A 26,348-nucleotide genomic window follows, 5' to 3' on the forward strand; every position below is an offset into this window, starting at 1 on the left:
GCGCCTACTAACTACTCAACAGGAAGCTCACAATACATTCAATCAACTAACTGGCAAAACATGGAGATTGTGCCCTCCCTCCCCTCCCCCTCCATTACCATGCCAACCTATGAAATCTTGATCCGACCTAGTCTCTCTTACGCCAGTGTTGCCTGCATATCCGCTCCATCAACTTTTATCACTCTCTGCATATCCTAGAACGCCGTGCATTCCTTCTTACCTTTCGCATCCCCTTGCCATACCCTACATGTTTCCTCTACCATCTAATCTAATTATCACTTCTCCTTCCTCATACGGACGCATCCCACAAACCCCGCACATCTACAACTCTCCCAACAACCACTTCAACCGTCTCCCTCTCTTAGACAATGAAATCTGCCCAGGTATTTTTGCATCCTATTAAGTCTAAACCTTCCCTCCCTATCCTAGCAAACACTAGCCGTCGCTCATCCCCGTCTTCATCTCTCCCTGTCTTCATACCATGGCTTGGGCTACTCCCTAGTCCTCTACTCCATTTCTACCTCGTACCACTCACCCCCTTCCAACTACCCCACCCCTCCCGCCCCCTTCCAGTCGACCCTCATTTCCACAGCTTGTACTCAGTGGGCTCCTTTTGCGTACACCCACACTCTACGACTCTACAGAACGGTTAAACTTCCCTTTCCTTAACTATCCTTTCCCAGTGGAAGACCATCAGTTTTCACTGAATATGGGGCCTTCTTTCGAAGATGTTCAGCTTTGCACACCATTATTTTCTGTTTTATTTTTATTTGTTGTACTTATACTTCTTTTAATTTAAAACGATAATACTCAATAGTTCATTTGTTTAGCATGATAATAATTTCAAAAACATGTGAAGTGTCTCACATTTTAATCATATTTCGATTTTATGTATTTTAAACTCATTTAACTGAAGAGTGGCACCTTTGTTCTGCTCACAAGTCATCATCCGTCCGAATGGCGAGAGCGATATCGCGGTTATTAGCGACCAAGTATAAGTACAAGTAATACAAATAAGGATTAGAAAAGAGAGTAAAATTCTGTATAAAAGTGAAAAATATCAGTTTTAAATGATTCGCTATTAGGGACAGCTTGAGGAAAGAAAAAGCAGCACCTCCCAACTCTTTGTTAAGAGCTGTGATGTCACACAATTTATAAGGCGCTTGACACGCTTAGTATTATTAGTCCAAAAATACGCAGTTCGCTCCCAAATCGTGTGCTGTGCTCATCTCAAACTCACGTGCATTCTAACTGAATGTGGAGTACAGAATTCCATATATAAAAGCGCTCACACCGGGGAGGGGCTCTGTGCTATTGGGAGATACGAGGTCACAGAACCATAGCGACAGTACAGGATTGCAGACACTACTCTCGAAGGAATGTTCTTCTGGCATGTGAAGAGAGTCTAAAAAGACTTTGAGTGCTTCGTTTGCTAGAATCAGTTTTGTAAATGGAGAATCTCTTGCAGGTGAGATGGCTGCATCATACAATGCAGAAAATTGTGAATCGACTGTCTCCTACTAAACAGATTCACTGCTTTCACAACGAATATATCACTCTACAGCGGGGAGTGTGCTGTTTTAAAGCACGAGAAAGCTTTCATGAAGTTTGGGGAGTATGAGAGAGGCGCTTGTAGAAGTGAAGTTGCCTGAATAGTTCAGTCAGTAAGAGCATTGTCCGTGAATACGTATCTGAGGTTTCGAACGTCGATCCATCACACAGTTTTAATCGTTCGAAAAGTTTTCAGATGTACTACTTCATTAATTTTATTCTCCTGGCTCATGACGAGTTTACAATCAAATCAGTTCACCATAAAAGATCTACAGTATATGGGTATTTAGGAACGACAGTTGAAGTTACAGACCGTTTCATGGAAGATTTAGCGTGGCTTTTTCTACGCCAACGAACAACAATATCATTTAATTTCAAAGTAATAGTGTAGATCAGTGTTATTCATACGGGAAATAGGCCAGAGTGAATGTATGAAGTTCTGTCTAATTTGCTTTGAAACTGTTCCATATTTTGCCATATTCTTTCAATATATGACAGTTTAGAGTGAAAAATTGATGCTGTGTCCGGCGTCATCTACAACATAGTCATGACATATGTAACTTCTGTGGCAATACTAAAAACTCATCTACTGTGTGCCGACACGTAACTCGAATACAGATGTCTGTTGTGCTCTGATTCAATGGTTTGAACGGGCCCAACGGTGTGAAAACTGATACCTGCCACTGGCCTGTCTGGCGCCATTTGTTCCAGACTTGACCATCCAGACGTGCTTAGAACGAACACTGCCGACGAATGGTAGCTGTCCGACTCCTTGTCCAGCACATGGTTCTAAATAATCAACATGGCTTGTTCTGGGCGAAGAGTTATATAATTTAATCCTCATATCGACTTGACTGGAATGCACTGTTTAACTCTCTGTAGATAGCAGGGGTAAAATACAAGTAGCGAAGGACTATTTACAACTTGTACAGAAATCAGACTGCAGTTATAAGAGTCGAGGGGCATGAAAGGCAAGCAGTGGTTGAGAAGGAAGTGAGACAGAAATGTAGCGTAACCAAATTGTTATGCAATTTGTACACAGAACAAGCTGTGAAGGAAAGCAAGTAGAAATTTGGTGAAGGAAATAAGGTACAGGGAGAAGAAATAAAAACTTTGCAGTTTGACGATGACATTGCAATTCTGTCAGAGACAGCAAAGAACTTTGAAGTGCATTTGAAGTAAACAGACAGTGTCTTGAAAGAAGGATATAAGACGAACATTAACAAAACCAAGGGTTATGGAATGTAGTCGAATTAAATCAGTGGGTGATGATGGAATGAAATTAGAAAATAGGACTGTAAAACTAGTGGGTGAGGTTTGCTATTCTGCCAGTAAAATAACTGATGATGGCCCAAGTAGAGAGGATGTAAGATCCAGACTGGCAAGGAGAGAAAATTGTTTCCGAAGAAGAGAAATTTGTTAAGATCGAATATGAAACTAAATGCTAGGAAGTATTTTCAGAAGGCGTTTGTCTGTAGCGTAGCCTTGTACGAAAGTGAAACGTGAACGAGAAACAGTTCAGAAAAGAATAGAAGCCTTTGAAATGTAGTGCTGCCGAAAGATTCTGAGTATTAGGTGGGTAGTCACGTAACTAATGAGGAGCTACTCAATAGAATTAAGGAGAAAAGAAATTTGTGGCACAATAGGCTAAAAGAAGGGATCGGTTTATAGGACACATTCTTAGACCTCTGGAGGGATGTGTGTGTGTGTGTGTGTGTGTGTGTGTGTGTGTGTGTGTGTGTGTGTGTAGGTGGGGTGGAGGGAAGGGGGGTTAAAATGGCAGAGCGAGAGTAAGCGGAGTACAGTAAGAAGGTTCAAATGCATATGGAATACAGTAGTTATTCAAAGATGAAGAGGCTCGCACAGGAGAGGGTGGCTTGGAAAGCTGCATCAAACCAGTCACTGGACTGAAGACAACAATAACAACATAGATTGTAAAATCGTTTTGAATGTGTTGCATATAACGCCACACGTAAAAATTGTCATACAATTACTCTGTGGCACTTTTGAGAATATATACACTATGTGATCAAAAATATCCGGACACCTGGCTGAAAATGACTTACAAGTTCGTGGCGCCCTCCATCGGTAATACTGGAATTCAGTATGGTGTTGGCCTACACTAAGCCTTGACGACAGCTTCTCCTCTCGCAGGCATACGTTCAGTCAGGTGCTGGAAGGTTTCTTGGGGAATGGCAGCCCATTATTCACGGAGTGCTGCACTGGGGAGAGATATCGATATCGGTCGGTGAGGCGTGGCACGAAGTCGGCGTTCTAAAACACCCCAAAGGTGTTCTATAGGATTCAGGTCAGGACTCTGTGAGGCCAGTCCATTACAGGGATGTTATTGTCGTGTAATCACTCCGCCACAGGCCGTGCGTTATGAACAGGTACTTGATTGAGTTGAAAAATGCAATCGCCATCCACGAATTGCTCTTCAACAGTGGGAAGCAAATAGGTGCTTAAAACATCAATGAGGGCCGGTGCTGTGATAGTGCCACGCAAAACAACAAGGGTGTAAGCCCCCGCCATGAAAAACACGTCTACACCATAACACCACCGCCTCCGAATTTTACTGTTGGCACTACACGGCCGGCCGGGGTGGCCGAGCGGTTCTAGGCGCTACAGTCTGGAACCACGCGACCGCTACGGTCGCAGGTTCGAATCCTGCCTCGGGCATGGATGTGTGTGATGTCCTTAGGTTAGTTAGGTTTAAGTAGTTCTAAGTTCTAGGGGACTAATGACCTTAGACGTTAAGTCCCATAGTGCTCAGAGCCATTTGAACCATTTTTTGGCACTACACACGCTGGCAGATGTTCACCGGGCATTCGCCATACCCACACCCTGCCATCGGATCTCCACATTGTGTACCGTGATTCGTCAATCCACGCAACGTTTTTCCACTGTTCAATCGTCCAATGTTTACGATATTTACATCAAGCAAGGCGTCATTTAGCATTTACCAGCGTGATGAGTGGCTTATGAGCAGCCGCTTGATCATGAAATCCAAGTTTTATTACCTCCCGCCTAACCGTCACAGTACTTGCAGTGGATCCTGATGCAGTTTGGAATTCCTTTGTGATGGTCTGGATAAATGTCTGCCTATTATTACACATTATGACCCTCTTTAGCTGTCGGCGGTCTCTGTCAGTCAACAGACGACGTCGACCTGCACGCTTTTGTGCTGCACGTGTCCCACCACGTTTCCACTTTGCTATCACATCGGAAACAGTGGACCTAGCGATGTTTAGGAGTGTGGAAATCTCGCGTACAGACATATGACTCAAGTGACACCCAATCACCTGGCCACGTTCGAAGTCCGTAAGTTCCGCGGAGCGCCCCATTCTGCTCTCTCACGATGTCTAACGACTACTGAGGCCACTAATATGGAGTACGTGGCAGTAGATGGCAGTACAGCGCACCTAATATGAAAAACGTATGCTTTTGGGGGTGTCCGGATACTTTTGATCACATAGTGTATATCTTTTTTTCTCACTGCAGTGAGTACTTCGAGTTTTGCGACCACTATGAAGCTTTCAACGTAAGTACGAAAGTTGTACATTCAAATTGATGTAATTTTTATGAACAGCACTGAGATACAATATAACTTACAGTTTCCATTTTTTTCACTGTTGTGCCTTCTCGAAGTGCTGACCCATTACCAGAAGTCCTCAGTCCACATATCACTTCTACATTTATATATTTCTCTCTCTTCACTAACGATTGTTAGATGGATCGTGCGATGAACTTCTAAAGATCTGAGCCCCAAGATTTTTCTTACTGTCCTTCCACATCTGTCAATTACTTCCCCTTAGGTCTTGGTTGTGGGAACCTGTATATATATCAGTACGCGTCATCAAATCCATACTAATATTACTGTGACTGTTTCGTTGTCATTACTAAACCACTGAACAGATTTTGGTGAAATTTTTTAGGGCAATAGCCTGAGCGCTAAGGAAGAGCATAGGCTACTTTAGACAGTAAAAGAAAAAACATCGATCTACAAGAGGGTGAAGTAGGGAATGGAAGATATCAGTGAACGTAAACTACGGTATCGTCCAAAGGTCACAGAGTCACACCAAAGTCGGCTACACACGTCGATAGCACAAACATTATCGATGTCTCGCAGCAATCCACAACGATGAATGGAAGGCGCCTCTGAAGACTCACCTTCTCTCTCAGCGGAGAGGTCAGAGGTCGCTATAGAACCAAGCATAGGCCTGCTCTGTCCAGTTCGTGACTCCGATCAAGCAGTCAACATCATCTACTTAGGACGCCAACGCTATTTAGGCCTCAGATGGAACTGTACTTTTGTAAAAATTGAACTTGTACGTCAACAGAAGACTTCGCAATTGCTTGCATCAAGTGATGCTTTACTGTTCAGAGACAGTAACAAATATTCGACTCACTCCTGCGGAAATGGGTTGTGTAAAGTTAAATAAATCTTTTTATCATTCTTGTAATAAAGTGAACTAATGTTTGCATGTTGTAGTCCTTATCATCCATCTCCCAGAGCAAATCAAGAACCCATAGGTATGACCAGACGATTGTAGTTACCTCAGGTCATGACTATAATCGTGTTAAAATTATTAAATTCATTATATAATCTACATGTTGTATAATGTATAGCTTCTTCAATAGTATCACGCGTAGTTGCATGTTCCTGCCCATAATTCTCCATGTGAACTGCTCAGTAGCGGTGCTGTGTCTGCCACCATCGCGTGTTTTGCGGCAGATGGGAGAGGGGAGAGTGGGGGGGGGAGGCACATCACGAGGTATGGAGGTATGCTTATCCCAACAGCACAGAAAAAACAGGGCAGTGACGTTATTGCACAGACAGTGGCTTACTTACTTGACATCGCTCATCACAGCAGAACTACTGCAGCGGGCAGCAGCTAGTGGCTGATACATTCAATTTTCATTGTCTTGTCAATGCGAAAAATTTCTAATGGTAGTACAGTTGCCTTTGGTGTTCTGTAGCATACAAGGGGGTCAGTCTAGCAGATTCGATTCGTAACGTGTACATATTGTTCGATGTATGCACAAAATGGAAATTTTGAACAGTAAAAAGGGAGAATATTAGGGTGTACATTCGGTAGATGACGAGGTTACTAATAGAGGGAACAAAATCTCAGACTGGTAGAAGAATAAGAAAAAGAATCGATCGTGTTATTTGGAATAGAACCATCTCAGCATTCATTGTAATTTATTTACAGAAACTACAGAAAATCTAAATCTCCATAGTCGAAGGGGAAAATGAACCCCAGCCCCTCTGAATGCGAGTCCAGCATCTCACCACTGCAACATAGCGTTTGGTGGCCTAACAGCACTAAAAATCCCGCTTGATTCGGTTTCTCAAATCAAGCAGTATTCCTAAATGTATTGCAGGCATCTGGTGATCTGTCTAAAGACTCTAGCCTACATGAGTCAGGGAAAAGAAACCTATTGAATATACAGGATAACTGAGCTGCCCCTAAAATGGATTTTATGCAACCTGCAGTGCCTTTGAACACCATGCATATCATTTTCATATTCTCCCACTCGCTATGTGCAAACTAAAGTCTTCAGAAAAACTAAATAGGACCTTATTGTTGGAAATTTAATGCAGTTAAATTTTGTACTGGATACGTTTAAAATATGGTCCATAGTTTTCGAATTATTCAAGTAAAACGTATGTGGGTTTTGATGGCGTTGCGGGCTGCATAAAACCCATCGGTAGGGGTAGCTGTATCACCCTGTGGTGTAGTTGACTGACAAATGCGTGTATCTCTTTTTCTGAAGGCTTTATGACTTTTGTGGGATGAGAAGACTGTTGCAGACAAGCAGTTTCGCGCCAGCTACGCACCGGGTAATGTTCTTGACATCGTATCGCTTGGCGATGGTTTCTGGCTTGGTGGGCAGGCTGAGCAGCAGCTGTGCGTTCTGCGCGTCCCTCTCCAGCTCCAGGTAGCGCGCCGCCGTCTCCTCGGGGGACTCAGTCGTTGACGTCGTCGTCGTCGTCGTGGTCGCTCGCCGGCGTGACTTGCGCGACGACCCGTCGGACCTGCGAATGCAAAACAGTGGAAATTAAAATGTCCTGTGCTGCCTCTCCTGCTCCAAGTCGGCCAGCTTGACGTCCTACTCCCCTTAAGTGAAATGAGTTTCTCCTCAGTGGTTTCCGGTTCTCATTCATGAGGTGACTAGCGAAATCTTGCTAAATTGAGTGCCGGACCCCAAACCTTTGAAAACTCAGTCACTGTTTCTTTTTCCCCGCTTCATTATGTTGTAGACTCCGAACTAAACAATTGCAGAAACTTGGAGGCAGTGCAGTAATTGTGATTCTGTTGTAGCTCAGTCATAATTGTGTTCCAGGTATGGTATTAAGACAGATGATTTGGTTGACTGTCTCTGACGGGTTTGTCGTTGATTCTTCTTGCAGCTATCGTCAATTGTTTAAATGGTCTGTCCCTCATATGATGTGTCACATATGAGGTGTGCCATGAAATGCCTTATAGCACTAGTTTATCAGAGACTTAGATCGTCTTTAACATTACGGTACTCACTTTTTATATTTCTTACTGGAATGAAATATGACGGGTCCCATGTTCCCCTAAGACTCTGTTGGCTTTACCGGAGACAAAAATACACTAGTTTTTCATTTTATTTTTAGGATAAAATTTGCTTGATAGGTATTGTTGATTTCGGTTCTCAGGCGTTGAGTTGTCATACTGTTGACAAGCGTAGTACTTTGGCGTCCTTAACACCTTGCGAGCTATGTGAGCGATGGTTCTCCAAATTGCTGTTGTATTTCATGAGGGAGGTTGATGGTTCGAGGGGTGAGATGATTTTTCCTGCAGATTGAGCTAATTTTACTTTTTCCTGCGCACTTCTAAAAACTGATGTTTCATTCGCTGTTGTGGAGTACCCGTCCGGATAACCGCGCCCGTTAACTTGCCACTTCCGGGATTCGAGAAGGCGCCCCGACCCGGACATGCAATCAAGCGCTCATACCGGACTGGTATCCACCTCCTGCCTCAGTTACAGGATTCGTAAACACTTCGACGATGTTCTCTTACGCTATGCGCAGACTGTTGGGATACATGAATTCCGCACCTGTGGAAAGGGGGGGGGGGGGGGAGGGATGGTGACAGAAAGGGCATCCGGCCACCCTCTACCACTAAGATTACCAGATCCTGGTTAACGTGTCGACTCCGTAAAAGCACACGATAAGGCCAGAAGGTAGAAGAAGGATGTATTGTTGTGGAACGCCTAAGAAATTCATTCGAACTGCGTTGAAATATACGTAAACACGGCAATGATAATTCCAGGGTAATTTTGGTCGACAGCGGCACCCAAGGAACGGGAATTTTGGAATACCGAAAACTTCGTCTAAACTGTGCTGTACGCCACATATCCAAATTTTTGGATAGTCAGCGAGCTCGGACATTATCGTTTAGATGTCGTGAGAGGTCGAATGCACACTATTTTTTTTTTTATATTTACTGCACGTCATTAATCCTCGAGAAAGTAGATGAATTATTTAATGCCATTGTATTCTTTGGGACCAAATGTTTGTAAACGAATTACTTTATAAGTGTTTGTAACTCACTTTCATCCATTTTTCGTGGAATCCTTCAGACTTGAATGTTGACACCATCTACATAAGCAAGCGTCTAAGCGTACGTCAGCAAAGCTGCAGAGGGCGCCGTCGAAAGGGTCGTGTTGTGCAGAGACCATAATATTAGCCGGCCGTTGTGGCCGAGCGGTTCTAGGCACTTCAGTCCGGAACCGCGCTGCTGCTACCGTCGCAGTTCGAATCCTGCCTCGGGCATGGATGTGTGTGCTGTCCTTAGGTTAGTTAGGTTTAAATAGTTCTAAGTCTAGGGGACTGATGACCTCAGATGTCAAGTCCCATAGTGCTCAGAGCCATTTTTGAACCATAGTATTAGGTTGATGCTAAATTCGGAGCGTTTTTGTTTTGCATCTTGGTATTCCGGTTGATATGGGTTTATTTATCGGCTATCATTTTTATTTGTAGTTCACCGTTGCTACTTGAGTTTACGTATTGTTATTAGGAGATAGTGAGTGGAACTGTGGACGCTAGAAAATGGAGTGCCAAGTGGAGAAATCGGAACATTTCCGACAGAGTCTTGTATTTGGATTCAATAGAGATGCGACAGCAGCGGAGGCTGCCAGAAGCACAAGCGCCGTGTTTGGGGATAATGCCACTAGACAGAGCAGGAAAGAAAATCGTTTTCTTGTTTTAAGTGGGATCATTTTTGCATTAGTGTTTCTCCACGTTCAGAAAAACCTTCGGGGTTTGATGAAGATCGTTTAACTTCATAACTCCACAATGATCCACGTCAGTGTATTCGAGAAGTGGTAAGTGTGATGAACTGTGATCATTCCACCCCCGTGTGAGATTTGCTTGCAACGGGGAAGGTTCAAAAATCTGGTGTATGCGTACGCATGCTCTAAGCCAAAATTACAAAAAATCAATGGGTGTCCATATGTGCGTCTATGCTTGTTCGTCATCAATTCGCTCGTGAACATATCATTACGGGTGACGAGAAATGGTGTCCTCATGCTAACAAAACGAAAAGAGTCCAAATGAATCAGCAACTACCCGTACAAAGATATGCGCGAATCCACAAAAGATAATGTCATGCATCTGGTGGGATAGCGACAGTGTGGTGTACTGCGAATTGCTTCCCCGGGGTGTAACTATCACTGCTGACATTTATTGTCAACAATTGAAACATGTTGCACACTCAGCCCAAGAACAACGAACAGGGAAGAATGCGTGAAGTGATGCTATTCCACGATAACGCCAAACTACATTTTGCTAGACTGACAGAAAACGCTATACAGAAGTTGGGTTAGGAAGTCATTCCGCACCCACCTGATTCACCTGCTCTTGCGCTCTCCGATTTTCACCTTTACAGGTCTCTATCAAACAACCTTCAAGCAACCTCCTTTCTGGATGAAAATTTGCTCCTCAAAATGATGTGATTTCTACAGTCGCAGATTCGAAAAGTTACCCCAGCACTGGCAGACTGTTGTCAATAGTGAAAGAGAATGTATTATTTATGACTAAAGTCTCTGTTATGTATATCTGTTGTGTTTCTTAAACGTATAGAAAAACGCTGCGAACTCATGCACCAACCCAATATTTTGGTAACACTCAAGCCGTCTCTGGGTGAGGCCGAGAACCTTAAGAACGTTCCTCGTAGGAGAACAGCCAGCAGCAGTTGCCGAGCTCTGCTAGTGGAAGGGCTCCATGCGAGACAGCCGGCTTATCTCACCGACACATGCTAATGAGCCACCTTCTCGAGTTACGAGACCTGGAAACGTGTCCGTTCACTCGGCAGCCAGCTCACTTTCCATTTCCACACATGCAGTTGTCAGCATCTCTAAACAGACTTGCATGTACAGTTCTAAACTGAGAATTGTGTGTGAAGATACTACCATATAACTCAGAAGTTGGACGTATCGCCTGACACTTACTTGGTCTATGTGTACTTCACCAGGTGTCCAGAACGTTGGTGGTGCAGTCATTACATGATGTGTGCTCTTGTTATTTTTGACAGCACAGTTGGTGAAGATTAAACCACAGTAGCATTAAATTGATCCAAACGGGGCCTGATTGGCGGCTAAGTCAGGGCTTTGCGATTGTCTGTCTACTTACAAAATCTGCAGGCAGACACAGACTTTTTTCTGTCGGACTAACGCTGAGGACTGTTTTGTAGTAACAAATGAGTGAGTTTCTTCTAATTTTATAACAACCCTTCATCGCAGTTCGTCTGGTGAACGATGCCTTGACCCAGCTGCGTTCTCTCTTACAGCAACACTTGTCGCAATTTTGTGAAGCACTAAATGGTAACGACGATCTCGACTTTTGTGTACAATCATTTTACGTTTCTCAGAGTTATTGCTGGATTTTATATTCTTTTCTCTTGATTTGTGGTCTCAGTGTAGTGGGCGAAAGACTTACAGCCCGACCCTAAAACAAACGGTGAAGGGAACTTAGTGCATCGACCTTGCTGAGTGCAGCTGTTCACTGAAGTACTGGGGACGTTGTACGTCAACACCTACAAACACAAGCAACGTACAAAGGCCCTCAGAGACGCTCGACGTGACGTTTCGGTTTTCTGCTTGACATTTATTTTCAAGTTGCTGTACCTCCAAATGGTGGCATGTCTAAGCAGTGTAATTCTAAGATACTTGCAATCTTCAGTCAATAAAGTTCACGTCTGTTGTTCGTAACGATATCTTGAATGTAATTATCAGATTAGAATCCTTTTCTTTGGCTTTAAATTGTGTTAGTGGAGTGTTTAAGACAGTGAATACGAGTTGTTTATGAGGCTTTACCGACGTGATAGACTGATAGTATGTTTCAGCTTTCCAGAGAAGCTCACCTTTCCATTTCTTCTGAGTCATTTGAATTCAGGCTCGTGGTGAATGGGGTTCAAATCCTCGTGCTGCTTTCCTGAGTTACATTTTCCGTGGTTTTCCTAGATCATTTGACGTCGATTGAGGGATAGTTTCTTTCGCACTATTCCCTAACTGAACTAGCATTCCGTCTCTAGCCAACTCCACATCGACAATACATCTAGCCCTAGAATGAAAACGTTTTCCTTTTCCTGGTTTTTATATGAAATACACATACAATACATTATTAAGTCACATTACACAAAAATAACAATGTGCTTGCATTTATCAAATGGTTCAAATGGCTCTGAGCACTGTGGCAGGTCATCAGTCCCCTAGAACTTGGAACTACTTAAACCTAAGTTACCTAAGGACATCACACACATCCATGCCCGAGGCAGGATTCGAACCTACGACCGTAGCGGTCGAGCGGTTCCAAACTGAAGCGCCTAGAACCGCACGGCCACTCCGACCGGCTTGCATTTATCAGCATGTCTTGATCATCATGTGAAACTCTAACTATTCTTTCTTCCTAAAGGAAGAATCACGCGGACTTTTGATTTATGAATCTTGTAGGGCACTTTTTATTACAATGCAACATGAGATTGCTGATTACATTTTTTAAAATCTATGAATGATGAAATAACGCAAACAGAAAACGTCCCTAGTGATTAATCGGCAATTCTAAAGTTGATGACAAGAGAGGTGCACGTGTACAACGCAAATGTGAATTTCGCAGAACTTTCTTTGTCGTGCCTCACTGAAAGTTCAAACGTTCACGGGACGCTACACAGAAACTAAACGCACAGCAGTAAGCATCAATAATGAAATGATGTTAATTTGAATATAACAGCTTAAAGGTAGTAACTATAGAATATATGGAGCGAAGGTTTGTACAGAAACTAGACAGCAGTTGATGTCGAAGGACATGAAAGCGAAGCAGTAGTTGGGAAACGATTGAGACAATGTTGCAACCTATCCCAGATGTTATTTAATGTAAGAACTAAACAAGTGGTGAAGGAGACCAATAAAAAGTTTGAAAAGAGAATTAAAGTTCATAGAGAAGAAACAGAAAGAAATTGATATTTGTCAATGACATTGTAGTTACGTGAGAGATTGCAGAAAAGAGTTTGTAATTGAAAAGCCAGAAACGTAAATCAAGGGTAATGGAACGTAGTCGGAATAAATCAGGTGAGGCTGAGACAATTAGATTAGAAATTGAGACATTAGAAGAATTACATGAATTTTGAAGTTTGGGCAGCAAAATAATTGACGATGGCCGAAGTAGAGAGCATATAGAAACAGACTGATGATAGTAACAAAATCGTTTAAGAAAAAGAGAAAGGTTGTTAACATCGGTTGTAAATTTATGTGTTAGGAAGTCTTTTCTGACGGTATTTGTCTGTAATATTGTTCAGAAGCAAACTTGAACGATGAGTATTCCAGATAAGAAGAGAATAACAGCTTTTAAAATGCGAGTTTACAGAAAAATGCCAAAAGACTATATTGGTAGATCAGATAATAATGAAGAGTTACTAAATGCAAGCGATGAGGAAACAAATTTATGGCATAACTTGACAAAAGGGAGAGATCAATTATAGGTCACATATTTAGGCATCAAGGAATCTTCAATTTGGTAATGGAGTGAAGTTTGGGTGCGTAAAGCTTGTAGAGGGGGATCAAGGCTTGACTTCAGTGAACAGGGTCAGGTGGGTGTGGGTTGCTGTAGCTTTACAGAGGTGGAGAGGCTTCTATAAGACATATAGCCTGGAGAGCAGCATCAGATCAGTCTTCGGACTGAATACATCAACAGTAACCACAACAACAGTACTGCTATATATCACTGGTTGTCTCCACCCGTCAGTGTACATATACAGGGTGTTTACCTCTGTAACTTGAAAAATTTATTTATGTAAACATTTTATTTATTTATTTGACCTGATCTGATTGGGGCCATCAGGTTCTCTCATACATCGGATCAGGGTTTCACACATACAGTACCTTTTTTACCTCAAAATTTTTTAAGAAATATTAGTTTTAAATTGACAAATAGTATTAAAATGATGTGAGTGCCTGAAGGGGCAATGTGAGTAAACAGTACTGACTATGAAGTAATACAAATAATGTTTCCACTGTTGGCGATAATAGTAAATAATAATAATAGTAATGATAATAATAATAATAATAATAATAATAATAACAATAATAATAATAATAGTCGTAATAATGATGAAAATAATAAAGACAAAAATAACAGGGTGGCCGATCGGTTCTAGGCGCTTCATTCCGGAACCGCGCGACTGCTACGGTCGCAGGTTCGAATCCTGCCTCGGGCATGGATGTGTGTGATGTCCTTACGTTAGTAAGGTTTAAGTAGTTCTAAGTTCTATGAGACTGATGACCTCAGATGCTAAGTCCCATAGTGCTCAGAGCCATTTAAACCAAAAATAACAATTGTGACAGTGACAGATCTAGAAAGAATTTATAGGTTTACAAGATAGATGCTTTCTGATATATCGAGTTCTGGGGAAAGGAAATTTAAGGAGACTGGACCACATAAGAATATTGAGAAAAAGAGGAAGATCGGATTGGAAAGAAGGATGTACAAGGACAACGAGCGCGTACAGGGATGATCGTAATCTTTATCGCTGCTGTAGTAGATATGTCATTAACAGTCTTCTCAAGCTGGGAATGTTGTTCATTTCTCTAGTGGATAGGTAAACGTAAGAAACGTTACTCTTTCCGCAGAGTTGTGCACATAGTTTATGCAGTTATTTTCCTAGGAATTAAGAACATTATTTATTTCTATTATGTAGCTGATGTACGTAAATCAAATGTTTAAAAATAAATTTAAATCAAATTTCTATCAATTTTATTTAAGATGCTAGAATCGTTCAGGGTTTTAGGGATGGACGCAACATTCTGTACATTACTGGCTGTATTCATATGGTTATTCTGGTGGCGGAATGTTCATTTAAGCGAGATGTTCAAACGAGTGGGCACAATTTATAGGGAGGGAAACATCTTATCTGAAATACAGTGTCTATGTAGAATGACAAAACTGATTTCTTAGGGCCAAAGGTTCTATATTATATGACCATTACTCTATCATTTGCTACTTTTACAGGCTAACCACTACATATGGCCCCTGTGATTAATGCAGCGTTAATACCGATTGAATCTTCTTTCTTTTTTTTTCCTTTCTCATTTATCAGATGAAGTTTTCTGTTGGCGAAGAAGAGTGAAAAAGCGTGGCAGCTGGCTTGTGTATAGAGAGAGTATGACTGCACTCAAATGCAGGTAAACCAGGTCGCAGCGCGATTGCTTGTCGCGCAGCATTCAAAGCGCCCACTTGACAAATGGCGCCGGAGCGCCACTCTGAATGGGGCCGGATTAGGTTAGGCAAGTGCCCGCTATCGAAAGGATCGGCACGTCTGTGCTGTTCCACAACCCCGCTGTTAAGGGCAGAGCGGCGGACCCGTGGTGAATGCTACCTGCCGCGAGATCGGTGACAGCGAAGTGTGCCGCAGCGGCCTACTCACGCCACCAGTATTCATTTCTTTCACTGGACGGCGGGCGAATGGAATGGAACCAAAACATCGTTTTGCACGTTAAGTTGGATTGTATCCACATCTGTACCTAGGAAATAGCAGCGCAACACTGACGGAAAACGCTTCTCTTTCATCAACTGTACTTTGTAATAGCTTTTCGGGCGCAGAGTGAAAGCTGTTTGTAGTTCTGTTTCTGTACATCAGTTTCTCTCACTCCGTGTCTCTGACCTGTATGGGGGGAACAATCTGCGTCTGAATTTTACTTAGCATTTAGTCTAAGGAATATTTGGGTCTAATGTCCCGACTAGGAAGTGGTCATTGGGGACGGGAACGCAGTTTATACGTATTTACCATCGTGACCTGGTAAATTAGATATTAACTGGTTCAAATGGCTCTGAGCACTATGGGACTTAACATCGGAGGTCATCAGTCCCCTAGAACTTAGAACTACTTAAACCTAACTAACCTAACGACATCTCACACATCCATGCCCGAGGCAGGATTCGAAACAGCGATCGTAGCGGTCACGCGGTTGCAGACTGAAGCGCCTAGAACCGCTCGGCCACATCGGCCGGCAGATATTAAATGAATTGTTTCCCAACGCTTCCCACTGTAACCTTATTAGTTATTCAATAATTTCGCCATTGCCCTTTATTAGCTGCTGGGATTGCAGGAAACATGACTGAGTTCCATGTATCTTGATGTTGTGACAGTCTGATCAGTGACGGTGTAATGGATCACATATTACTTGCTGTTAGCTATTGGCGCTGAATGTCTGTGTGCTAATGAAGCAAACATTCCACTTCCTGACCAGTTCCAAAATATCATAACAAGATCACTACAGGAACATCTAAACGCTATCATCCTCTGCTGCAAAATCTGAAAGATAAAATTTGATAAGACTAAAAGTGCCTGTCTCATTCACACACACACACACACACACACACACACACACACACACACACACACACATACCTTAAAATAGGTGCAGTCTTTTTGCGATAAGATGTTGCGCACAACTCATTCACCTCTCATTCCCTACATTTACAAGCGTCGCAGCTTGCACGAGACGACAATCAGATTCGGGAATCGATTTTCACAGTAGTGCTTACAGTCAGTAGTAAATTGAGTTTGCTAATCCGGCAAAATAAAGATTTTGCGAGCGCAAGTTGTCTGTATACCAGATGTTCCGTATTCACATGGACGGTGAAGTGAGACTATCAGTAGCTTAGCATGGTGTTTAAATAACGGATATTATGATTTCCTGTTGATGTTATTAAGAGCAGGACAAGGAGGACGAGATTGCACAAGAAGAGATGTTTACAAAAATTATACACACCATTTAATTCATTTATACACAGAGACATATCACGCGCGTTGCAGATCACCGGTAGAACAGTTCTGTACTTCAACGTTTCGAAGATTTGGAATGTTTTGAAACTTTGCAATTTACTGTGTACGATAGCCTCTACGACTAAACGAAAAGAATGATTTACCAGCTTACAAATTAGTCAGCTACATAGAATAAGAATAAGGGGTCTTTACTAAGCAGTTCGGGTTTGCTAATTCACAAAGTATGTCAGAATTTGTTTAATAAATATAAAATACCGTTCTCCTTAATTAAATAAAGTAAAGTAGTAACATCATGGTCAGTGGAATACTACTCTTCCATCACCCCACACGTAATCATTACGTCCACATTAACCAGCATTTTAAAAAACAAGTAGATACTGACACCCCTATCACAACACATATGCGGTAGATGGTTTGCACGGAGCGAAAATCGATTGTGGGAGCTCAAATCCGCCAGCCAAACTCTTACTTCCAGAATCGATATTGGTTTCATGATTAACCAAAAGCTATATAAGCAAACAGGTTTAGAGAAAACCTCATTTAGAAGCGTACGTAAGCATTAGCAACTGAGAACTTTGTTAGAAATGACCGTACCTGAGACATCATTGGAACAGGCAGTGCAGGTGTTTGTGGGTTTGCATGTATGTGTGACATGTTAATGTGTGGAATCAGTGACGTGTTTATCTAACTTTCTTAGGAATGTAGTCGTTTCTATATTAAGAGAATTTTTGTATTGTGCGTGTGTTAAAAATTTAAAACACTGGATGTAAAAACATTATACAATTTAAACTCTGTATATTCCTTGCCTTAACAATAATGTATATGAATTTGTACAGCCAACCAAGTATGCCTACAACTTTCTTTTAAATGTAATATAATAAAGTTGGCATCTAGAGTTTGTTTCAGTTTTTCCTTTCACATTCCCTCTGATACATATTACAAGGGCAGAGATTACATTTCCTTATGAGACAGCACAGTATCTGACATAAACATTAAGTAACAAAACAGAGAGAGATGAAATACACAGTGGAACATCTATTGTAAAAGTTTCCCACCAGTGTTATCATGAACTGTGATATTCTGAAAAAATTTCTTGTCAACATGTCGCACTGTTTAAATTATCTTTATTTTTTAGATTTGTCACCATCCAATATCGTCAGTTTTTAAATTTCCTACTATCTGCCATACTAAATTTTTAAATTTCTAACCCCTCATGTTGTTGATGTCATGTGTTCAAAGTCACTGGTGACATCATTCATGCATGTATCATGGTCATTGATGATATCATGAATTCAAGACAATGACTGCACGTGACATTGCCAGTGTTCAAGGTCGGGAAAAATGGAATGCCTACAGCTGTACTACTTGGATCCCGCATTTAGTTCGACGCTATTCTAATATGGCTGCAGAGCCCCTACAATGTTGTTCGAGTTTAGGGGGAATACCAAGTGGACTGAGGCGTGATTGGCAGCTTGGCTTGAGGAGGGAGGCAGCTGTGCAAGCCAGGGTGGCGCAGTGCTTAGCTTCTCTGCCTTGTGAGCAGGAGACTCGGGTTCTAATCACGTCCTTCATACAAATTTTCCTTCTTCGCTTCGGTCTGCATATACAGGGTGGTCCATTGATCGTTCTCAGAAATGATAAGTTCACAAAGGTACATGTATCACATTGGAACAACCGAAATAAAATGTTCAAACGTACCTACGTTCTGTATTTTAATTGAAAAAAACTTACCTGTTACCAACTGTTCGTCTAAAATTGTGAACCATATGTTTGTGACTATTACAGCGCCATCTATCACAAAGCGAAAAAAGTGGTCCAATTAAAACATTCATATTTCTTTACGTACTACACGAATATGTAATAAAAAAACGGGGGTTCCTATTTAAAAAAACGCAGTTGATATCCCTTTGACCTATGGCAGAGCCATCTAGCGGGCCAACCATAGCGCCATCTGGTTTCCCCCTTCAAGCTAGACGAGTTTCGTTCTTTGTAGTTTTTTCGTTTCATGCTTATTTCGTGAGATATTTGGCCCGGTCACTATCAATGGACCACTCTGCGTACATCAAAGATGTATTAGACTTGAAAAGACTTCTGGAACCCTACAGTTTCATTTCATTCCTTGGTTTGTGAGTACCATTCTTCAGTGATTTTACTTAGTCAACGGGTGGGTATTGCAATGATTGATATTCAGTTGAATGTACTATATTGAGCCCTATATGATATGAATAAATTGACTCCAGCATGGAAATGACACAATGGACGATTGTTTGTTTTTTCTTAGGAATCACCTCCTGCAGCTTGTCCTCGGTGATTAAAATCACCACGAGTTTGCAAGCAACCAAGGCAGATCTCTCTCTTTGTGGATGTGTGGTGTGTACCGATGGAGTGACATGAACACTTAGAAATTACGGAAATACTGAGAGATGGGAAGTCTTTTTCGACGTGAAATGGCGTTAGTATACAGTATGTTTAGAAGGTGACCCATAACGCAGAGAATGGAAGTGCGCACTGCAGGCTGCCGGACTCACCATGTGGGCTCGTATTCCTGGGTGGTGAAGTCGTCGAACACTTGCTCGGACACCAGGTAGTCCCGCTTCTCGCGTCCGTGAGAGTCCAGGGCAGTACGCAGAGCCTGCAAAATGAAAGCAAATTGTAAAAGTCTGTAGTAGCCTAAACGTTTCACGTGTTCTACAACATTTAACCTGGAATGATTTTCTGAGGCTAATGGAAACTCATTAGTACCTTTTACTTCACAATAACTGCCTTCATTTCTTTCCTTTGTACGACTATTTTAGAGTTTTTATACATTGCACGTTTTTCCTTGCCTTGAAACTTCCAGGCACATATAACAGCCATATTAACGCAATACACAAATGTGATTAGAGGTTTATAGCATCCATTTACGTCGGCTACAGACATAAATTTCTAGGCGCCAGTAGACTGTTACCTTACAAATATGCAGATGCAGCAACAAGGTGTCATGTTTAAATGTGACGGTTGGTGGACAAATTATTGAATAAGGGAAAAGTTAAGTCTGCTACTAGCAATCTCTGTGAGATTGCGTAAAGTTGTCCAATTTAGGAAAAGGGGTGACACTACATATTTCCCTTGGCCGATGATTCAGGTTATGTGGTTCTTACACCACTGATGGCTCTTCTTACTTTTTACATGGTTTATGGAATGTCTGACAGTGCAGCTCCACCAGGAATGTTTCGTTTGAGCAGTTTAAACGATTTTCTTACTAGAGATAAGAGTCCTTTTTAGTGTCTTCCTGTCTCTGCACGTATAGCTACAATGTGGTAGCTTAGATTAGTGGGTAGCACTCTAACAACAGAGACAGGCATGCACCATACATCACTCAAAATTGAGTATTCAGTGTATGTTCACAAGGAGATTACGTCGCATCCGTGATGACTCAACAATTTCAGATATATATTGATACAATTGGAAAAGAAATACAGTGTCAATGTTTTACAGGTAAACAAGACAATAAGCTTTCTAAATAAGGTGATTATTTCAGGGAAAGTCATTTTATTTTATACATTCTCTTCTGCTTCGGAAAAATCCGTCTAAGAAGCATCTCTACACAATATATATGCCTTCGCCTCTCAATAGTGAGTAGTCAACGCTATGAGTGAAAGGTAGTAATTTCTAACACACTGCACCATCAAGGTATTTAGAAGACTAAGAATTTTTAGCATATTTTAGCCCCGTCAGCAACTGTGATAGACTAATATTTTGAAATCAACCTCAGTTGCGCAAATTTTCTGGTCTTTACCAGGTTTCGGCTAAATTAATCTAGCCTTGATCAGAAGCATACAATTACTATAACATGCCAGAATAAGGCACAGTCAACATTAAAATTAAAACCTATAGTACCGTGGTACTATGTCGAATTAACACTATTTGACTGAAGTCAACCCCGGCATCTCTTCACCACGCGGTTGGTTGGCAGCGGCAACTACGCTGACCAACGTAGTTGCCGCTGCCAACCGACTTCAGTCAAGTAGTTTTAATTCGACATGGTACCACGGTACTACAGGTTTTTATTTTAATGTTGACTGTGCCTTACTCTGGCATGTTTTAGTAATTTTATGTTTCTGAAGAAGGCTAGATTAATTTAGCCGAAACCTGGTAAAGAGCAGAAAATTTGCGCAACTGAGGCTGATTCTTCAAAATATTAGTACTTAGAAGTGAGGACACTCGATGATCATTAGTAAAGCTTTCCAGATGCCGTGTACCACCTTATCCAATGGGCAACTGTGATGATAGGAAGCAGCTTAGATGTCTTTGTAAGCTGTTCGCCTCTTATTGCTGGGTGTCATCGTTCCGTGGTTGAACAATGCACCATGATGGATGGGATGTGACGTATAGAACACTGCACTGGGGGTGAGTCTTCTCGTTGCAGCTTCCTCCGGATAACAGATGCTCGGTTGGAGAAGTAGTTAGTTAGCTACATAGAGCGAATTTCGCTAAGTGTAACATTAGAGAGGGGCATTGATTTCCTCCATGACGCGTAACTTAAAGCCTCTCGTCTCAGAAGAAGATAAGACTCTAGAGAGAACCAGTTTACACATTCCCTTTTCCCATTCTGAAAACTGGGCTTGGTTAAACACACGCAAATTTCCGCGGTGGCGTCCTATTGAAAGACTTGACCGGCCATCTAGCCACACGCAGTTACTTCACTACTGGCCATTAAAATTGCTACACCACGAATATGACGTGCTACAGACGCGAAATTTAACCGACAGGAAGAAGATGCTGTGATATGCAAATGTTTAGCTTTTCAGAGCATTCACACAAGGTTGGCGCCGGTGGCGACACCTACAACGTGCTGACATGAGGAAAGTTTCCAACCGATTTCTCATACACAAACAGCAATTGACCGGCGTTGCCTGGTGAAACGTTGTGATGCCTCGTCTAAGGAGGAGAAATGCGTACCATCACGTTTCCGACTTTGGTAAAAGTCGGATTGTAGCCTATCGCGATTGCGGTTTATCATATCGCGACATTGCTGCTCGCGTTGGTCGAGATCCAATTACTGTTAGCAGAATATGGAATCGGTGCGTTCAGGAGGGTAATACGGAACGCCGTGCTGGATGCCAACGGCCTCGTATCACTAGCAGTCGAGATGACAGGCATCTTATCCGCATGGCTGTAACGGATCGTGTAGCCTCGTCTCGATCCCTGAGTCAACAGATGGGGACGTTTGCAAGATAAGAACCATTTGCACGAACAGTTCGACGACGTTTGCAGCAGCATGGACCATCAGCTCGCAGACCATGGGTGCGGCTACCCTTGACGCTGCATCACAGACAGAAGCGCCTGGGATGGTGTACTCAACGACGAACCTGGGTGCACGAATGGCAAAACGTCACTTTTTCGGATGAATCCAGGTTCTGTTTACAGCATCACGATGGTCGCATCCGCGTTTGGCGACATCGCGGTGAACACACATTGGAAGCGTGTATTCGTCATCGTCATACTGGCGTATCACCCGGCGTGATGGTATAGGGTGCCATTGGTTACACGTCTCGGTGACCTCATGTTCGCAATGACAGCAGTTTGAACAGTGGACGTTACATTTCAGATGTGTTACGACCCGTGGCTCTACCCTTCATTCGATCCCTGCGAAACCCTACATTTCAACAGGATAATGCACGACCGCATGTTGCAGGTCCTGTCCGGGCCTTTCTGGATACAGAAAATGTTCGACTGCTGCCCTGGCCAGCACATTCTCCAGATCTCTCACCAATTGAAAACGTCTGGTCAATGGTGACCGAGCAACTGGCTCGTCACAATACGCCAGTCACTACTCTTGATGAACTGTAGTATCCTGCTGAAGATTCATGGCCAGCTGTACCTGTACACGCCATCCAAACTCTGTTTGACTCAATACCTAGGCGTATCAAGGCCGTTATACGGCCAGAGGTGGTTGTTCTGGGTACAGATTTCTCAGGATCTATGCACTCAAATTGCGTGAAAATGTAATCACATGTCAGTTCTAGTATAATATATTTGTCGAATGAATACCCGTTTATCATTTGCATTTCTTCTTGGTGAAGCAATTTTAATGGCTAGTAGTGTACTACGGCGAGGCGTTACCTTGAGCAGGGCGACCAGCCCCTGGCGGGCGGTGGCGGCCGGTGCGGCATCGGCGGCGGAGGCGGCCTCGTCGTCGTCCACGGAGAGCTCGATGCCGTCCAGGTGGTGCGCGTAGAGGCGTCGCGCGGCGTCGCGGGCCAGCGCGAGTCGTCGCGACGGCGAGGCGAGGGCGGCGCGCGCCACGGCGCCGCTCAGCCGCAGGCCCAGCACGGTGCGCAGCGAGGGGCTGCGCGCGCGCAGCAGCGACGCCCCCGACACGTCTGCCAACAGCCACTCCTCGCAGTCACTGGCGCAGGGCACGGCAGGGCAGGGGAGTGTTTACAGTCTGCTTTTCTATAATTAGTCTACGGTGAGGACACAGGAGTCGTGGGATACCTCCCAGTATCGTGTCGGACCTGCTTTTGGCCAGTGTAGTGCAACAACTTCACACGGCACGAGTTCAACTCGTTGGAGGTCCCATTCGGGAATATTGAACCGTGCTGCCTCGATAGCCGTCCATAAGTGCGAAAGTGTTGTCGGTGCAGGATTTTGTGCACGAACTGACCTCTCGATTAAGATGCATAAACGCTCGATGGGATTTATGTCAGGTGATCTCGATGGCCAAATCAATCTCTCGAATTGTCCAGAATGTTCTTTAAAACAATCGCGAACAACTGTGGTCCGGCGACATAGCGCACTGTCACCCATAAAAATTCCGTCATTGAATGGCTTCAAATGGTCTCCAAGCAGCTGAACATTACAATTCCAAGTCAATGATCAGTTCAGTTGAACCAGAGAACCCACTCCATTCCATGTAAATACATCTCAGGCGGCCCAGTGCCTTATTGACAGCTTGGGTCCATGGCTTCGGGTGTCTGCGCCCAGCTAGAACCCTGCCAACAACCGAACCACTTTTGAAACTTCCTGCCAGATAAAACTGTGTGCCGGACCGAGACTCGAACTCGGGACCTTTGCCTTTCGCGGGCAACTGCTCTACCAACTGAGCTACCGAAGCACGACTCACGCCCCGTCCTCACAGCTTTACTTCTGCCAGTACCTCGTCTCCTACCTTCCAAACTTTACAGAAGCTCTCCTGCGAACGTAGCGGAACTAGCACTTCTGAAAGAAAGGATATTCCGGAGACATGGCTTAGCCACACTTCTGCTAGGTTCACAGGAGAGCTTCTGTAAAGTTTGGAAGGTAGGAGACGAAATACTGGCAGAAGTAAAGCTGTGAGACAGGGCGTGAGTCGTGCTTGGATAGCTCAGTTGGTAGAGCACTTGCCGCGCCGGCCGGTTTGGCCGAGCGGTTCTAGGCGCTTCAGTCTGGAACAGCGTGACCGCTACGGTCGCAGGTTCGAATCTTACCTCGGGCATGGATGGGTGTGATGTCCTTCGGTTAGTTAGGTTTAATTAGTTCTAAGTTCTAGGCGACTGATGACCTCAGAAGTTAAGTCGCATAGTGCTCAGAGCCATTTATACCATTTTGAACCACTTGCCCGCGAAAGGCAAAGGTCCCGAGTTCGAGTCTCGGTCCGGCATACAGTTTTAATCTGTCAGGAAGTTTCATATCAACATACACTCCGCTGCAGAGTGAAAATCTCATTCTCAGAATCACTTTTAACGTCACCTGCATAGCGTCGAATACAGCTTTGGCGTAACTCACCATCAGAGAGATACTGGAACAACACTAAAGAAGAGCTTGCTAAAGGATGTCACCTCTCATATAAAACATGGAGGGTCCTCAACAGGCTAGGAACTGGTGTATTTGAAGAAATGGGGTTTCTCCCCAGGCGATGAACTACGCAAATGTGGCGAGCAGCAAGATCATCAACACCTGCTCAACTGTAGAAACCTCCCTGACCCATCCCCTATGGACGATCTGGTTATCGCCAAACGGCGGGATTTTGGATGTCATATGGAATTTAATCATGTACTTATATTGTTTGTAAATTGCTGTCTATCGGCTATATATGTATGTTATGTTCTGGACACCAGTAAATAAGAAGCTCTTACCAACTGAAATCTGGACTCATCTGACAAAGCCATGCTTTCCCAGTCGTCTAGGGTCCAACCGATATGATCAAGAGCCCAGGGCAGGCACTGCAGGCGATGTCGTGCTGTTAACAAAGCCACTTGCGTCACTCGTCTGCTGCCACGGCCCATTAACTCCAAATTTCGCAGCACTGCCCTAATGGATACGGTCGTCGTACATCCCACATTGATTTCATGCAGTACTGATTGTCTGTTAGCACTGACAACTCCACGCAAACGCCGCTAATTCCTATCGTTAAGCGAAGGCCGTCTGCCACTCCGATGTTCGTGGTGAGAGGTGATGCCTGAAATTTGGTATTCTCGGCACTCTCTTGACACTGTGGATCACGGAATATTAAATTCCCTAAAGGTTTCCTCAATGGAATGTTCCACACGTGTAGCTTCAATTACTACTCCGCGTTCAAAGTCTGCTAATTCCCATCGTGTGGACATAATCACGTCGAAGTCCGCCTGCTTAGCTTGGTGGAAACGTGCTCGCCTCTCATACAAGCGGGCCCGGGTTCGATTCCCGGCTGGTTTGGAGATTTTCTCTGCTGGGTGCCTGGCTGTTGTGTTGTCTTTATCATCATTTAATCCTCATCACCAGCGCGCAAGTCGCCCCATGTGGCGTCAACTGAAGTAAGACTTGCACTTGGCAGCCGAACTTCCGCGAATGGGGTCTCCCGGCCAATGCTGCCATACGCTCATTTCATTTCAACACGTCGTAAACCTTTTTACATGAATCACCTGAGTACAAATGGCAGCTCCGCCAATGCACAGCCCTTTTATACCTTGTGTGCGCGATACTACCGCCATCTGTATATTTGCATGTCGCTATCCCATGACTTTCGTCACGTCAGTGTGTATCGTAATATGTGTCGTTGGCTATATCTTCCCACAAATTTGAGGCTATAGGAGCATCTCGCTTTCAGAAAAAAATGGTGTTAGAGTAAATTTTTGTGTCATTATGCCCTGATTCCAATTAGTTGTCACAGAATTGGTGGTCACGAGTTATTTAGATGAGAAGAAATAAATTATTTTCTCAGAAAAAATGGTACTACAATTGGAAAAGTCAGACAAGCATTAAGACCAATTTACATACTAAAATAGTTATTCGTGTACACATTTAAGAGAATCTCGTATGTTAGCCTACTCGCTTTCGAAAAAACTCACGATTTTGACTAACACAAACAGAAATTATTTGCCCCAGGCATAAAGAAGGGGACCCAAATTTTTTCAATTTAATAGGTTAGGACCTGTATAAGCCATAAAAGATTATGGACTAGTCTAAAAAATTGGTAGATATACAGGGTGTCTCAAAAGTCCGTTAACACTTGAAAATTCAATACTTGAGAGATAAAAATTG

At 43.2% G+C, this 26,348-nt stretch overlaps 1 protein-coding gene and 1 non-coding gene across 2 annotated transcripts in view; both read right to left on the reverse strand.

Annotated features, from left to right (window-relative positions):
* The window catches only part of LOC126157560 (uncharacterized), a 203,785-nt gene that overhangs the window by 79,769 nt on the left and 97,668 nt on the right, over positions 1–26,348 (reverse strand). The window contains exons 4-6 of the mRNA XM_049916383.1: positions 22,971–23,230; positions 19,394–19,497; positions 7,397–7,594 (exon numbers count right to left, since the gene is read on the reverse strand). Of these exons, the coding sequence (XP_049772340.1) occupies positions 7,397–7,594; positions 19,394–19,497; positions 22,971–23,230 (562 nt within the window). The remainder of the gene's footprint in view (positions 1–7,396; positions 7,595–19,393; positions 19,498–22,970; positions 23,231–26,348) is intronic.
* Trnas-cga (transfer RNA serine (anticodon CGA)) lies at positions 23,890–23,966 on the reverse strand. Its single transcript has one exon. It is a non-coding gene; the product is annotated as a tRNA-Ser (tRNA).

Source organism: Schistocerca cancellata, chromosome 2, assembly GCF_023864275.1.
Source record: "Schistocerca cancellata isolate TAMUIC-IGC-003103 chromosome 2, iqSchCanc2.1, whole genome shotgun sequence".
Lineage (NCBI taxonomy): Eukaryota > Metazoa > Arthropoda > Insecta > Orthoptera > Acrididae > Schistocerca > Schistocerca cancellata.